Source organism: Corvus cornix, chromosome 8, assembly GCF_000738735.6.
Source record: "Corvus cornix cornix isolate S_Up_H32 chromosome 8, ASM73873v5, whole genome shotgun sequence".
In the NCBI taxonomy this organism is placed as follows: Eukaryota; Metazoa; Chordata; class Aves; order Passeriformes; family Corvidae; genus Corvus; species Corvus cornix.
In genome coordinates, this window is record NC_046338.1 from 5,155,276 (window position 1) to 5,172,805 (window position 17,530).

The window sequence follows — 17,530 nt, forward strand, 5'->3', positions numbered from 1 at the left end:
CTCATAAATCAGGAAAAAGGTACAGTAATAATTTTCTACTAACTTTCTTAAATATCTAAAAACATCCTCCATGCTGTTCCATTGCAGGTTCTCTACAACTGTTCCTGTAGTCGTGCACACTGAGTTCCAGTTACCTGGTTTAATTGAAGCCCTGTGGTTTAAGCTCAGTAAATTGTGTGCTTATGTGAATGTGAAAAATAGCAGAGCTACAGGATGGTGCTGCTGCATTAAACAACTGCCTAGAATGTCAGAGCAAATAGCCATGAACCTTTGTAAGGGTAGTCAGATTTTCATCTAGTTTCCCTATCACTGAGTTGAATCATTTTATCACTAATTTGAATGACATCAGTGATTTGAAAAATACTCTGCTAGTTTTTCTGCCAAGGGATTTGTTAAAGTTTTCCATAGCTTTTCCTCAGGTGTCAGTTCTCTGTGCTCCAGACACTCTCAATAAATCTCCTCTGCCCTGTAACTTTCTGGGTAGGTGCTGTGTTAGCCTGTAAGGTCATGAATTGGTGAATGATTCTATTATTCCTTCAGAAATTTCCTGCTGGCTGGACAGAGTAGCAATACTTATTCTCTGGAGGTACTTACAAAGAAAGGGGGTTTATATAGGCTGCTTATTCCTTATTGAGTGCGTTTGGAATTGGTTTTAAAGCTTCTCAATGTAGGTCACTCCATCATTTATCTTCTCCAAAGGAGAATCTGTAAATCATTTCACTTACTGGTGTACGCTGGTTTGATCGAATCCCTACTAAATCATCTGGAAGTAGATCCTTCTCCTAGGCAGAAGCAGAACAAAGGGAACCTGTCTGTCCTTGTGGTAAAAAGGGCATGTCAGCACTCCTCCAGGAGCAGAGCAACTGGTTTAGAGGACCTCACAGTCACTTCTCCCAAAACCGGTGGGATTTTTTTCCCTTCTGTGCATCCTCCTTCTGAAACCAAGGGGATTAAAGAATGTGACACTGAGGTCATGGCAAACCAGTTTTCTACCTTTGAGAAGACACCAAAAGGATTTGCTAGTCCTGGTGAGAAGGCTGAGGTAATGTTGATAGATGAGGCAAGAACATAGAGGGCAAAAGAATGTTCCATTCAACTTTAAAGCTTTGTGGGCTGTGCCATGCAGCACTATTTTGCTGGCGCTTAAGTCAGTGGTTACTTTAAAGTGCCTTTGCTCATTTTGGCAATTTCACCTTCATTTGGAGTTTTTTCTGTAACCCAGAGATAGTGTTCCATTTGTTGGGAGTAGGCATTGCCAAGAGAAGAATTCAGTGAGGATTTCAGTTGCTGGGAGTCCAGAATCAGCATTTAAATTAGAGCATCTCATTTATTTATTTGCCTGTGAGAAGAGGACACTGGAATTCTTTCCCAGACTCAGATGGTTTTCCCAGGAGGTGCCCCAGAATCCGCTTTGCTGCATTTCACAGCGTCACAGAATTGTTAAGGTTGGAAAAGATCCTTAAGATCTTTGAGCCGAACCGTTACCCCACCACTAATCTGTGTCCCCAGGTGCCACATCCACACAGTTGTCAAACACTCCCAGGGATGGTGATGCCATCACCTCCCTGGGCAGCCTGTTCCAATGGCTGACCATCCCTTCTGTGAAGAAATTGTTCTTAAAATCCAATCTAAACCTCCCCTGGTGCAACTTGAGACCATTTCCTCTTGTCCTGACCCTTGTTTCATGGGGGCAGAGCCCAACCCCCACTGGGCTGCACCCTCCTGTCAGGGAGTTGTAGAGAGCAAGAAGGTCCCCCCTGAGCCTCCTTTTCTGCAAGCTGAGCCCGCCCAGCTCCCTCAGCCACTCCTTGTTGTCCAGACTCTTCCCAAGTCCATTGCCCTTCTCTGGACACGCTCCAGCACCTCAATGTTTTTCTTGTCATGAGGGGCCCAAAACTACACCCAGGATTTGAGGTGGGGCTTCACCAGTGCCCAGCAATTGTTGTAAAAACTATGTAAATCAGAACTCAAAAACCCCCAGATGTCTGTCTTTATAATTATACTGGGTGATCTCTTGATAATTTTGTTTGCTGTAAAGACTAGGGAGAAAAGAAAGGCTCTCAAAACCCATTCAGTCCCACCTCACTAGCATTTACCTCAGCCCCGTAGTCCACACCCAGTGTGCCAGTGCAGAATCAGTTCTGTTTGCATCATGCCTGGTTTGTGAGCTTAGAGGAGACAGAGCAGACGTGGACCCAGCAAACAGAGCAAGCAGCTCAGGTTCAGCACTGCGTGTCAGCGTCCTGCAGCGCTCCCTGTGCTGGCTGTGGCAGGCAGAGGGGTGTGACATGTCTCCCTTTGCTCCCGTTCCCAGAAGCCCTACGCCTGCCAGATTCCCGGCTGCTCCAAGCGCTACACGGACCCCAGCTCCCTGCGCAAGCACGTCAAGGCTCACTCGGCAAAAGAGCAGCAGGTGCGTAAGAAGGTAAGAGCAGGCAAAGAGTGACACATCCCCAGAGCTCCTCAATACAGCCATTTTTAGTTTACCTTTAATTCATATATTTTCAGATCAGAGTTTTTCTGCAGTATCACAGAAGAAAACTTTAGTGGAGCTGATTTTCCTGTTGGTTTTTAATCACCGTTGTTAACCAGACCACCTTATATATTTGTACTTTCAAAGGCTGCCACCCTCTAATTCAGTTTGCCCCACGCCTTCTGTCCAAGCGTTTCTTTTCCTGTTCATCTTTAATACACAAGCCCAAGCTGTGCTGTTATTCACATAAAATGTCTGTGCATTGAGTCTCTGCAGTCAGCACTACCTGATTGTGTCTACTAAAATACATGTTAGCAGATCATCTAAAATGCAAATGAAACAGCCAGGATACAATGGAAGTGTAGGAAAAGAGCTTTTGTAATAGAAGAGATGTCCTTGTGTCAGCCATGCCCCCTTCCCTCTTGCTGCTCCTCTTGTACAGTTTTCACCAGTTTGAACTTAGAGTCCTCTTTCCCAGGCCAGCCGTGTGTCCCCTAATTCTCTGTGGAACCCTTCTCTCCACCAGATGTGTGCAGTCTGAGTAGCAGTTCCCAGCACATCAGTGACCAGAGCTCTCTTCCCTGTTTCAGATACTCGTGGAACACTCACTGTGTGGTGAGCTTTGTCCCTGAGAGTAACACATGCCCAGCACCATCCAGGTGTCCATGGAATCAAGTCTTTGCACATATCAGCTCTAGTCAAAAGTTTTATCTAGCCTGGCCACTGCCTAGTTTTCCGTCCCAAATTTGTATTACCAGGCCTTGTGGTTTCCCTGCAGCTCTCAGCTTTAGAAGGTTCCACAGGATGTGCTGTGCATGTGTGTCCCACACCACAGGTCACAAAATTCCCAACACTTCCCTAGAGTAACCTTCAGCTCATAGTGCAAGTAAGAGTCAGAGTGCCATGGCAGTAATTGATCCATTCTATGTAATTAATTCTGTGTAATGAGAGTAAGAGTCAGAAGGCCATAGTAGTAATTGGCCACAGAAAGAGGGTGACTGTGGCACCAGAGTCTTTTGCAATTGCAAGATCTTTGCAACAGGAAGGTTTTGTTACATGAAATTCTCAGCAGATTGTGGAAAGCAACTGTGCTCCCTATTCCAAAGAAAAGAACTTCCCCATTTTTCCTTCCTCTGGTTTCTGGCGTACTTCAGGGAAACAAGGAGGGAATTACTTCCTAATACCAAACCTGGGTATCATTTGTTCAGCTCTGTGTACTGAGCTGAATGCATTTAACATGTCACCATCCTTTACATCTGGGGGACAGTCCCCACTGTTACACCCTGTCACCTGCTGAGGCCTCGTTCCAGTTCTCCAGAACAAGGTGGGAAAAAACCCCCAAATCCCAGCGTTGCATTGGAGGGCAACAAGTACTTCCTGCATCAGTAGCAGGAGGCCTGAAGAACAGAATCAATCCAGGACAAATTTGGTAACACCAACTGCAAACTCAGGCTGCTTGGATGCACCAAGACATCAATATCCAGGGTTTCGTATCACTTAATCTCCTGCCTTGAGGAGTTTTCCTTTGTGCATGTAAATAGTCTCCTATAGACTTATCAAATCTATCTTAAAATAATGTTAGTAACTTGCCTCCCACACCTTATTTGGTAGACCAGTCTAAATCTGCACTCCTCCAGTGGTTTGAAATCATCTTCAGATTTCCTGTCTCATTTATCCATGATAACTTTATGAATATTTGATCCTGTGACTTTTTTTTCTCAAACTGAAAAGGCACCTGAAAAAGCAGCAGATTTAAAGTGTGTTTTGGTCAGGCTCTCTTAAAAAGGATCAAAGCAAACGTAGTTGATAAAGAAACAAGAACCCCTCCAAAATATTTCACTTCTATATATTAAAAAACCCCAACACCTTTCACAGCTAAGTAAATCTCAGTGTTACTGAACAGCCTACTTTGGATTTCAGGTTTAGGAAAAAGAGGGAAAAGACTATTTATACTCACTTGCTCCATTTTGGTTCTAACTCAGCAAAGGCAGTTGTCCGTTGGTATCAGCTTCCCAAGAGTTCTGAGTGGAAATTACTTAGCCAAGAAAGAAAAATTAACAAACTGTTCTGCCGACAAGTCTTGGTTGAGATATGTTACCAAAATGTGCCATCTCTGATACAAAACAAAATGCCTGAGCTTAGACTTGTACCAAAGGAATCCTGAGCACTCAGTTCATAGCTTAGAGGATTAGTGCAGGGGTGATACTTGGTTGTTCTGAAAGGCTTTACAGGAACAAAACAGGAGAAAGTTAGCTGTTAATTTAGTAGTAGTTTAATTGGCTGCAGATGCACTTTGTGATCCAAATGTCAGATGTTCATCTCGAACCCACAAATGGCTGTAGAGCCAAATTCTGAAAAGGTTTGCCTGGGCCTTTTATTTAGAATACCCAAGCCCAGGGGAGATGGGTATGTGAGGCTGTACCCATAAGGACAATAACTATTTATTAATGGCTGTAGAATATGATGGCTGTTTGTGTAATGTGAGCACTCTGTTATGACAAAAGCTTGGCAGCATCAGCATGTTTGAAAGAGAATTAGAAATGCTTTTCTTTCTTAATTCTCCTCTCCTGCTGTTTTTAATATGATCGACATTGTGGTTTTCAAGAGTTTGCTTCAGACCCTTTTGCCAGAGCTTTAATTTACATGGAGCACAGCTGACACGTGGGTGATACCTCTTACACATCACTGACAGTGCCTTGCTCTGCCAGTTCTAATCTGATAAGCACAAACGCTTTTCTTTGCCTATCAAATGTCTTTCCAAGTGTCCCAGTCACAGGGTGATGCAAACCTTTTGCCACAGAATCCAAGAAACTACAGAAAGCCTCAAAATGTGCAGTTCAATTACTCAGGATGATTTGAAGAAACACAGGGCACATTATTTTCTGAAGCAAACTGGTTGTTGATGTAAGATTAGCACACTTGTGCACTTCAGAAAACCAAAGTTATCTCTAATTACAAGTTACAAGTACTACATACATCCTTAATTACACTGAGTTCCTGAGAATGGCATGTCTTCCTTCTGTATATAATCCTTAAGGAGATATATGAAGTTAATTATAAATAGTTTGGTTTGACTATGTAACACAATGTTTCTTAATCCTCCTCTTGTAGCTAAAGTCCTGTACTGATACTGAACAAGATGTACTAAATGAGTGCTTAGCTATACAACAGCTCCACACACCTTCACAGCACATCCTGGATGGGAAGTATGGCAGATCTGTAGGTCCTCATGATTTAATCACAGGTAAGAATACTTCTAATAAGTGTGGTGCTAAATATGTCATATAACAGAGGATTTAAACCAGAAAATATTTGTCACTGTGGAAGGTGAAAAGACCTCCAAACCAACAAATAAGATGAAATAATTCTTGAGTTGTTTGCTAAGGCCTGGCTTTTTTTTTTTTTTTTTAACAGAATTAGTCAGAGAAATAACTACTGTTAATTTCAAGTGAAAGGGGCAGCAGCCCTGCTGAAAGTCTGTCTCCATCCATTTGTTCTCCTTTCAAAGTGTGCCTTGGCCTGGGCAGAGTGCAGGTGCAGGAGCTGTGCTAAGTCCAGGCAGGTGCTCTGGCACAGACTTGCAACAGGAGGGTTTTATTCAGGAGCTGCAGGAAAGCTGATGAGGCTCAGTGTTATGATGCACTTTGAATCATAACAAATAATGTGGTGATTCATGAATGGGAAGAAAACTTGAATTTGAAATGTCAAACCTTGTAATTATCTTTTCTAGTATTTAGTCTTTCTTTCTGTATTTTCTTGTGATTTGAAGAAGAGCAGGCCCTTCTTAGGGACCTTAGACTCTTCTATACATCTTAAAGGAAGAGAAAAAGATGCTTCCATTCCCTTCCATGGGAAATAAGATCTAGATTCACAGTTTTTGTACCCTAGCAGAGGATCCTGAATCAGGGATTTGCAATTGGAGGTTCTGTGTTAGGCAGCAGAGAGAGGCACTCCCAAAGGCTGGCAGTGTAATTGTAGTCTGCCTTCTGCAAGAATCTCCTACTTTTTTGTGATTACTCCAAATCTTCAAAACAAAAAATGCATTCTGCTTGACATCTCCTATCCTCTTTTCTGGTTCAAGTTGCATTAAAATGTTGGAATGTAACTGGTGAACATAATGGAGGAGAATGGGAAATACCCCATCATTGTGGTGTGGTTCCCCTGGGAGTCTGCACTCAGGGTTTACATGTGGCTCCTCAAAAAGTGGGAGAAAGCTGGAGGGATTTGGGGGTTAATTTCCAGTCTCTCCCTGTACCACCTGCACTGAGTAAGGTCTGAGGGCAGCACATGGCCTCTGCTTCCCCTTGACAGCCCCATGTAGCTGGAGCATGACTTGGCCTCCGCCTCCCAGGCAGGGGAGGAAAGAGCAGTGACATTTTCCTCAAAACAGGCTGCACTTCAGAACCCCAGAAACTGCCTCAGATTTCAAGTGACAACAATAAAACAGGAAAAGAGTTATTAGCTCATAGATAAACAGACCATCCCTAACCTCTCAGTGTCATTTCGGAGAACCTCTTGTGAAATGAAGGATTTTATCTGTCCGTAACTTTGGCTTTGTCTGATATGATTTCTGTGTTGATTATATCAATCCATCACCAGGATGTTGTCGAAAAACTGTAAATTTTCCCTGACACGTCCATCAGGTTGCTCCATATGAGACCCCATCAATGCACAGTATGAGCAAATGCCAGGGAAAAATAAATCAATATTTGAAGGATTGTTTTGCAGTGAAACAGAAGCTGCTTCATATTATGCGGAGTACAATCCACAGGCAAAACTGTTCCTTTGTCATTATTTAGGGCATATAAGCCCTAAATATGCTGATCCTTATGGAATTAAAGCTTAAGGACATTCCTGCTGCCACCTATAGTCTGCAGTGATTGCACATTTGCTCTTTCAGATAAGCTGAGGTAATATTTTTTGAGAAATTGGCTATAATACTGCATATAGATTATACATGGATAAATACAGTGTATGATGGCCTCATATTCCACTTGAAATATGAAAACATTCATGGTTTGGGCTTTTGAGTTTGGTTTTTGTGTTGTTTTTTTCAAAGAAACCACATTATTAATGTGCAGAGCTCTGGGCTTTAGGGATCACTTGAATTCCTGGAGAATTTCAATTTTGTCTTTCTCCAAGTTGAAGCACATTTTAAATATGTCAGGGATGAAAGCCCATCACAGAAAAAAAGAAATATTAAAGAAGGCTCCATCCCTTGTGTCTGACTTCAAAGCAGGTAAGACAGTGAGCAGAGGAATGTTTCTGCTGTCAGAGGAGCCCATTGTTTGCTGAGATCTTCTTTGTTTTTCCCTCCTCATAACTAAGATGCTTCATGGCTACATGCATTTAACTCTGCCTGTGGACAAGAGCTTGTATCACTCTGGTCCCACTCAGGCATTTTCTCTGGATTTTATTATTGTTGCCTGGTCTCAGCATAAAGCTGAGGGGGAAAAAGGCTGCTAGTCACAGATGCTCAGAGCACCGTTTTGGCCACAGATGTTAAGGTTAAAGGCCAGGCCATTTAAAATACTGATTGATGACTTAGATTTACAATCTGAGATGGTCAATGTGTGAAGAGGCCCAGGGCACACAGGCCTGGCGTGGGCTGCACTTGCAGGAGTCATTCACAGCAGCTCCAAAGGCCTCTGTGTGACTTCAGGTACAGAGTATTAGTGCTCAGTGCTGGGAAAAAAGGAAGAAAAACTGTGAAAGGAAAGGAATTTTGGAAGTACTGAAAATTACACTGAGACCGGATTAGCAACTGCTCTTCCCCCTTGGCTTGTTCCTCCGTGGGGAGGGAGCTGGGGTGAGGCAGCACAGGGCATGATGTGAATGACATGGGGGAATGTGGGGGAATGTGGGGACAAGGGACACCTTTTGTCAAACTGGGCCTGAGTGGTGCTGCATAGAGGTGTAGGGAGAGGAGAACTCACTGATGACAAACCCTACAAGCCTCAGTGCACACATGGTCCAGGCAGGGGCTTGTGATCAGGAAGTCGAAAGATAGATCTAGGAGATGTCCCCAGCTAGAAATTCTTCAAGCCCAGCAGTGGGCACTGGGTGTCCACCCCAGCAGAGCATGAACAGCAGTTCCACAGATGGGTAAACTCCTCTGCAGAGTGGTTGGGGTGGCAGAAACTGGGGTTGACAGGGATTTTGTTTTCATTTGGTTTTCTGAAGGGGTAGGTTTGAGTGCATGGGATCATGCAGGACTCAGTTGCTGCACACACAGAGTTGTGGGGTGTTCTTTTAACATTTTCTTGCTCCTCTAGAGGGTTATGCTGATTGCAGGTACTCAGCTACTCTGTCTTTCTCATCACCTCAAGGAACAGGCAGGAGAGAGACATCCTAAACATTTCTGAACTGTTCAGGGGTGGGATTGAAAGGTAAAACATTGAGTGTGTTTGCTGGCCACCACACTGCTAAGATGACTTTTCTTCTGAGGGCTTTTGAGCTTTTTGCACAAGTTATTGCTGGGCCAGCAGTGTGGGAGCCTTAGAGCATGAACAGCTTGGTTTAGGTTCTGCAGTTTCCTCCAGGCTGTGCTGTCACTATAGCTGAACTGGTGATGTAGGAAATGGAGCTGAAGTGTGAAACGACACTGAGCAGTCAAGGTCAAATCTGGCTCATCTCTCATGCCTGATAATGAATGTATGAACAGTGAGGATCTGAGGGAAGTGAAACTGCTGTGTTATGAAATGGACTGAAGCCACCAGTGGAAAAGCATTTCCACAATGTAGCATCCTTGCTACTGACTTACTGTTACCAGAAGAGACTTTAAATAAATCCTCGCATCACCTGTGAACATCTGACTTCTTAAAGCCCCTTCTGTCTGGTGTGCAGTGCAGAAAGCAAGTTGGTTTCACTGGCTGGTTGACAAATGTTCTGTCTAGTGGGAGACAGAGATGATGTGGTTCAGTTTTGTTGCTTTAGGTCTGTCAGCAGCTGAGGACTCATTGTTCATGAGGGGTTTTTGACTCATCTGAAGCCCTTGACAAAGGTGGCTGGAATCTTGCCTTGGTGGTTCTGCTCTTCAGTCACACACAGAAACAGATGCTGACATTCAGATGTTGCTTCTCTACCCCGAGGGTGTCACACATTCCCCACAGCTCTGGGTTTTCATGTTGCCCTCTGCTTGTTCCACGTCACTGGGAGGGTTTGGGAGGGGTGCAGTCCAGGGCCTTGCCAGCGACACGGGACAGGGCCGAGCACAGCTGGTACATGGCTCTGTCCTGGATGTGCAGCTCTGCACACACTGAGTGGGAAAGGACAGATGAATGGTACAGGAGGAGAAGATGGCAAAGAAAGGCCCCAGAGGGAGCGTGGGGTCTCTGTACTCTAGAGCTGGACACTGTGGGAGCTGGCAGACCTCACTTGCTGCTCACAGCTTTCAGATCACAGTGAGAGCGGCTGTTCTGGTCCTCATCCGTATGCACATTCCCTGGGAGGGGGTGGGACAGAACTGTGGCAGATGTTGAAGGCACAGCTTGAAGAGGAGAAAGGCAGAAAAAGTGAGAAAAGAAGGACTAGACTTTTCCCAAAACAGCATGACAAGGAGCCTGCCCTTTTCCCCTGCCACAGGGTGGCATTTGCACACTCCATGCTTGCACTCCTGTGATGTCTGTCACCACAGAGACCTGCTGTCAGTGCAGCAGCCTTCACTCCAAAAGTCAGTGTGAGGGCCCTGAGCCCAGGTAATGCCTGTCTTGGTGCATGGTCACTCTTCAGAAGGGAGAAAAAAAACTTATTTCCAATATCTTCATCCAAGACTCCTGGACAAAGCTTGCTCAACAAAGGGTGTGCTTGAGAGCCTGGTAGGTACTTGGCTATTGGTGCCTGACTGCCATGGTAGAGTCCCCAAAACTGGCACACCCACGCCCCTTCAGTAATTCTGTACTAGTGAACTTGTTTTCATGATCTCATTAAAAATTTTTCCTTCCTCCTCTTTGCATTCAGTTTATTGGGGTTTCATTTGTATCAATATGTGATATTTATGAATGGTCTGGGATGTCCAGCAGCATAGTAATGGAAAGTCAAATTACAGAGTTTGAAATGAACAGCAGAATCCCAGGGTACCATGATTGTTTTCTGTGTGAGCTCCATCCCCCGAGTACTGCGGGTTCTCTCTCACAGGGATGGGAAAGGCAGGGTGGGAGTCCTGCCAAGCCCTCCTGGCTGTCAGGAGGGCTCTACAGCTCTGTAGAGTCCAGGAACACCTGGACCACCTGGGAGGGTCAGAGAGGAGACACTCACACGTCAAAGTACCACAGCACAGCTCTGAGTGCTGCTCAGGCACAGGGGCGTTCAGTGACACACAGGGGCTCTGCTGTGGGGTTGTGTCTCAGGGTTGGGCAGGGGATAGGGAGGGAGCTGGAGACTCTGCAGGACTTAGTGATGCTTCCTTGCTTATTTTGTTTTGCCAACTGCTGTGTGTTCCCAGGCATGTACAGTGGATCCAGCTCCAACCACAATGGCCCCTCCCAAGCTGTGCTGCCGCCTCCTCATGACATCCCTTCAAGGCACCTTCCCCTCGACTCGGCCCTGTCCAGCCCACATCACCACCAGTCGCCGCTGGAGAGTGCCAGGGAAGGGTATGTGTGTGCTGTGAAACACACTGGGCCTGTGCCTGGCATGATAATGAACGATGAATTCTTTCTTTTACTTTGCATGGGTGCTGTTCAAAAGAAAACACTGGCCCAAATGAAGCAATTCTGTTTGTTTTAGAATCACAGAATAATTTAGTTTTCAAGGGACCTCAGAAGGTCATGTCATCCATGCCCTGTGCAAAGCAGGGTAAACTTGGACATAATTATCAGGTTGTTCAGGGCCTTGTCCTTGTCTTTGACAAAACACAATGGGATTTTTTCTTCATAGCATGCAGTTACATTTAGATTTTGTGTTTTAGTTCTTGCTGGGTGACTTCTCATAGGTTTGGATAAGCACAGAGAACTTTCTTTAGCTAACATGAGAAACCTCTCAAAGGGTAAAACCTGAACTATGACTCACTCAGGAATCAGGCAGTGTTTGCCTTAGTAATACTCACTCAGTGTCAGAGTCACAGGCTTTCTCACTTCCTTGCTCTCTGATAAGGTTTTCTGCAATGCACCTCTCAGCAGCAGGCTTTACCCAGCCAGATCCTAATCAGGGAAGAGTGTTTAATCCCACTGATTGTATGGATTGCACTGCTACGGATACAAATGCATGGCTACAGAGTGTGGTATTTCTAAAGCACCGTTTGCTCAAGGCTCTCATAACATCTTCTCAACAGTAAAGAATCTCTGCAAGCCACAAAACTCTGCTCTAACCTTTTTACTCAGATTCTTTTGGTGCCTGGCCTCATGCAAATTCATCTTCATACTTAAAGTTTTACTTCCCAGCACTTTGGATGGGGAAAGGACTCTGATTTGGCTTTACTGATGGGAATTTAAGATACAGAGAGATTAAGGTATTTTCTTTCCCTAGAAACATGTTGGTGTCCTTTAGCAAATACAGCAATTGAATGTAGAGTTTTCCCATCCTAGTCCAGTGACTGACCTTTCCTTTCTTTTATATGGGGCAAGGAAAGCCCAGAAGGATTTTAAGCAAAGGGCAGAAGACAGAGTGTGTGTGGCATGGAAGGGACACACACAGTAAGGAAAATTACACCTGGGGTGGTTGGAGAACAATCTGATTGAGGAAATTCAATTAGGAGCAAACTACTCCTTTTTATTTTCATAATTGGGCATGAATTCTGCAGCAGGCTGAGCTTCTGTACCCTCTGCTCCTTCAGCCTTCTGACCTCAGCCAGTAGTAGGTACCAGTTTCCTCTCCCAGTATGATGCACAGACTTACCCCGTCTTTGTCCTGTAAAATGCCTGTGCCCAGCCCTTCTCCTCTACCCTGCCACATTCCCAACCTTGTATTTCCTGTTGGCAGATGCATTCCCATGGCAGTGTCATGCCCAACAGGAGGCATTGGAAATTACTCCAGAAAAACAGGAAATTTTCTCTAGCAGAGAAGGCAGTGAGAGCAAATAGGAGAAATAGAGACAGACATTCCAAAGTGAAGGTCGTCCATGAGCTGTTCTTTCCCTGCCGAAAGAGACTGCCTGAGCCTGGGGGAGTGGGATCCCTCCCTCTGACTGCTCCCAGTGTGTTGCTCAGCTGTTTCCTCTTGGAGTTGGTTCCTAGGGGAATTAAGGCAAAAAATCCCAACCAAGAATGAAATAAAGTAAGGATATACTATGGGAATGATTTAGCAGGCTGTCAGGGAGGGGGATTTGTTTCTAAGGCACTTTGTGTTCTGGTGCTGCTAATAAGAAATGAAAGCAAAGGCCTGACCAGGGTGAGTGCAACAGACAAGTTTCCAGTTTGAGGGGTCGGAAGCTCCCAGATGAATTCTCATTCCTGCCTCTGGTGTCTCCATTCCAGAGCACAGCACTTCCCTTCCAGCAGGAAAACCATGATCAGTGGGCTGAGCCTCTCACTGAGTTCCTGCTGCAGACACACTGAGTTTCCATCAGAATTGTCCCTGCTGATTCCAGCTTTAGCGCAATGTGGATTCTTTCTCGGAGGAGACAGCAGTGCTGGTTTCTTACCTCAGTGCTCATGTACCTAAGTAAAGTCTTTGCCCAAACATCCTAAATGTGGGAGTGAGATAACAGAATCCTAACCATGAGCCAAACATCAAGGAATGGAGGCTGGAATGTATTTCTGAATAGTTACTTTAAAACAGGGCACCCAGTTTCATCACATAGTTACTTGGAATTTTTCAGCATCTCAAATACCATTTTCTAAACTCAAAATAATCTTCATTCAGCATCGTCATTCCCAGTCCAGGATCCTTCTGCTGTATTTAATGTTTTATGCTTACATTATTCATGACTGCTGAAAGGCAGCCCATACATGACATCTTAATTGCAAGTGCAGAAACTTAGTGTTTAATAGCCCTTGAGTTTCATTTAGCACAGTTTTGTTTAAAGCATCCATCCATTTAAGTGGGCAAAATCACTTCATACTCCCACACTTGGAGCCCGTGGATTACAGGGCTGTCCCCCCTTTGCCAGCTTGTGGCAGTGTCACCCCTCCCGGAACGTACACGAGGTTTGCAGTGGGAAGGGAACCCCTCCCACTGCCTCCCTCCGTGGCACCGCTGCAGCTCCCTGGCACACCCAGAGTGTTCAGCCTCATTTGTCAGCTGTCTCAGTACTCAGGTTCGAGCAAATGCAGAGAATTCCTGCTCTGTGGATCAGGACCGTGACAAGACGGGATCACATCGTGAAGTCTGTGGCAGGAACCAAGCGATGACTATCAAGAAATCTAATTACTGAGTCATCAAATGTGCAAGATGCCAAAAACTACATGAGGCAGAGTACAAATAGCCTACTCAAGTTTGACATGAGATTCAGAATTTGATTTTAAAGGCTTTTTCTTTTTTTTTAACAAAAAAACCCCTCTGTTACACCATTCTTTGCCAAAGTCAATACCAAGTGCAGCAGTCAATTTTCCCAAATGGTTTGCTGAGACATTTAAATAGTTTGACAAAATTATCTAATTCACTTGAAAACGTTCTAACAAAATCTGACTTCATTACCAAATATATTTATACTGGCTTTATTCAATATGGAGCACATTTTTTCAAATTCTGGAATGAAGTGTGTGCTACACCAAAAAAATCTACTTATATTGATATTAATTTAGCTAAAAGTGGTTGACTGCGAAATACTTGGGCATGCAGAAAGTGGGCTTGGCATGATCCAGGTTAAAATGTATATTTATTTTTTATTTCAGGTAGCAAGGGTTTATTTTAGCATTTCTTGTAGCATTTGCCATGTTTAATGTCAAACTGGGTTTCATTCTGCCCATCGCAAAAATAGTCTATTTTGATTTGTAGCAGTGAGGACAGAAAACCAGCTTTTTATTAAAGCTTGGGCGAATGTTGCACTTGGCTTGCTCTCTACTATTTTTTTAGCTGTTATTATCCAAGTCATCTAAAAATGTACTTAGTTTCATTTGTAGACTATCTCTGTAAATTCCAATTTAGAATATTCCGTGTGATAAATTATCAGCTTAAATGAAACTGATCTGACTGAAGTTAAGTGAGTTTGAGTGGTGGCACCAAGTTTGGGATTTGCACCAATTTAGTGCAATGGCCCAACAAGGTCACTCTGTAGGACCTGAACACGATCCCTCTGTGTGTGACTGAGGCTCTCTGTCACTTGTGCTGCTGTGACAAACAGGACTTCTGTTCCCAACAGGAGCTGGGGCACTGACAAATAATGACTTGATTGGGAGGGTGATGTGTCTCCAAGGGAAAGGAAAGTGAAACTATTCTTTAATATTCCTGTGGTAATTTAGGTCATTTCTGCTCTGTAAACACAACAGTAAATGAAGAAGTACTGGGATTAAGACATCTGTAATGTGCAGAGGTGGTGATTAATGAGGACTCTGAGCCCAGTCTGGTGAACCTTTAATATAAAGGATTAGGTCTAAGCAAGGCTAGAGGGAAGGGCTCACACAACTCCCTTTGCCAGCCAACTGCAACCAGCTCAAACCAGGGGCCAGACCCCCCTGAAGTGACACTGACCCACACAGAAAATCACAAGAAACGGGATTTAAAAACTGTCAAGTAAAAAGAGACATTTTCATCAGGGCGCTTAAACTTTAGAGTTGTTGTTTGCTTGCTTCTTAGCACCTGTTATTTCAAATACCACAGGAATACTTCAGTGTAAAGAGTTCTCTGTTAAAAACTTAGTCCTTCACTTCTTTTTATGTAAAGTAACACGAGGTACACAGAGCCTCCCTTCTGCTCAACCAGGGAACACCAGATTTGAAATCCCTGATATTTTTAAGCTTGAAACTAAAAATGTGGGATAAAACCTTGTGAGTTACATGGGGGAGATTCTTTCCTGTGTGGTCTCCTTGAGCTGCCAGGATCCAGGCCAGGTAGGAAAATACATTTGTGCTCCTAAATCTCATTAATTACTTTAAGAGACAATTAGGTGTCTTAGCTACTTTTGGCTAATTTTTATTAATCTTGATTAATCTTTTAAATTAAGTTTGTGAGCTCATATAAATCAGTGGACTAGGAACTGACCCGTTGTTAGAATCTTTGTAGGAAAAAAACTCTTACTCTCTAGAAGTACTTCGGAAAACTAAATACCTGTACAGATTTTCTAACAGACCAAGGAGATACATCCCTCATGTTCTGTGGATTCCATTGGAGAATACTCTTCATTTATAACAGAATACACAAGTCAGTGGTTTAGTCTTCCCTTCAAAAGCACTAAAACCAGTAACAAGAAACAGGTATCTCTGACAGCTGAAAACATTTTCAATGGAGGAAGCCAAGAACCCATCATAATTTATCTCAGTGTTATAGATCTGAGCACGCAAAAGGGGCATCAGTACATCTGTCCAGAAAGAACAATGTACAGGTGCGGTGCTGAGCCCCACGAAACAAAGAAAATCAGTAATTAAAAGCATCTGGTTTCAAATCCCAACTCATTTATCTCATTGTAGAAAATGTGATCAGGATTCATTTATAATCATGTCCAGACAGGCTTATACAGGTTCCCCCCCTTCCCTTAAAGCAAAATTAGCATTAGCATAGGCTTACTTCAACAATTACATGCTTAAGGATAATGTGGTTCTGGATCCTGGGGTAAATATTGTTTGTCCATCAGCAGAAATAGGTGGGCAAGTGTTTCATTTGTGGTTTTGAGAGGGCTGGACTGACACTCAGGAGAGAGCCTTCACCAGTGCCTCTCAAAGTAAGGGCCGTGGTGCCTGCCCAGAGGAGACACTGTAAAGAAAACTGTCTCTGAGTGAGAAATCAGGGAGTTAAAGGAGAAGGTGGGAGGTTAAAGGACATGGTCAGAGTAACTCAGAAAGCATTTAAGATCAATTCAGCCAGAGCTCTTCTGTATTACGTTAATGATTTTAGCCATTACTGGGTTTATCTGCAGTTAAATTTACACTTAACATCTGTAAAGCTTTTTTCCCTTTATTTTTTCTACATTCTGGGTTTTTTTAAAGCAAAGCTGCTTAAAACTATTTGATGTAAACCATATACACCAAACACAGTAGTTTATCATGGTGTAACAAATAATGAAGCTATTCTAACATCTCCCACTTTTGGGTAGTGTGTTCTACCTGGCAAACAGAAGACATCAGTACCTGTCCAGAACCCACCTGCACCTGGAAGCATCTTGCTGCCTGTTTGCCAAAGAATAATGACCTTAAATGACTGAAATAAGATGGATCAGTCAAGCATGCAGCACATGCCAGCTAATCTGGAGTAGACAGTCTCTGTGTTTGATTACACATCTTTGTAATTGACTTCCTGGCAATCACTTGAACCTAAGGCACTGCTCTTTATTTAAATATGTTTTGATATTTCTTTGACCATATTAATAAGAATTTTCTTTCACTCCAAAGTACCTTTTCCTGCTAGATTGTTAGCAAGAATAATTTTTCAAATCTCTCTCATGTGTAGCAGCTTCCACTGTAGTGATTCATCAGCTCCATTTCAGAGGTTACTGAACAAACCCTTATAAATACAGATATCCCTTGGAGTGGCACAGTTCCCATAATGATCCCTGTGAGGAACTGGTCTGCAGAAATTGCACGTCTCGGGTCAGAACAATTGCAGAGATATTCATTTGACATAGAAAAGTGTGTTTGTGTGTTTTGAGAGCTCGTGTAGATGATGAAATGCACGACAAACACCGAGTTACGTTCTGTGCCCCAGTCAGACTTGCACGTGTGTTTGTTAGAGCAGATAAGGGAGCATTTCAGTATTTCAGGAAGTCCCTCTGGGCCCAAGAGAAGGCCCATACAGAAAACCCCTGAGTGTACCAGGAGAGGACTCTTTGGGCTCCTCTGTGATTCTGAACATGAAATTGCTTTCGTATCACTGTCATTGGTATCACTAAAAATATTCTAAAGCAGTTAAATGTCCTGAGACTGTTCACTCACATCAAAGTTCCTGTGGATAGCATTCTCCATAATATTATTAAGCCCCTCTTACTCCGTAGAGCTGAGTAGCTCCTACACTTGTGGACTTGGCTCAGAG

At 43.7% G+C, this 17,530-nt stretch overlaps 1 protein-coding gene across 3 annotated transcripts in view; it reads left to right on the plus strand.

Moving 5' to 3' along the window:
* The window catches only part of GLIS1 (GLIS family zinc finger 1), a 181,834-nt gene that overhangs the window by 148,477 nt on the left and 15,827 nt on the right, over positions 1 to 17,530 (plus strand). For 2 of the 3 annotated variants that reach the window (XM_039556169.1, XM_039556167.1), the window contains exons 6-8: positions 2,315 to 2,425; positions 5,585 to 5,717; positions 10,917 to 11,067. In XM_039556169.1, coding sequence (XP_039412103.1) covers positions 2,315 to 2,425; positions 5,585 to 5,717; positions 10,917 to 11,067 — 395 coding nt within the window. The remainder of the gene's footprint in view (positions 1 to 2,314; positions 2,426 to 5,584; positions 5,718 to 10,916; positions 11,068 to 17,530) is intronic. The other variant, XM_039556168.1, reaches the window with a different exon arrangement.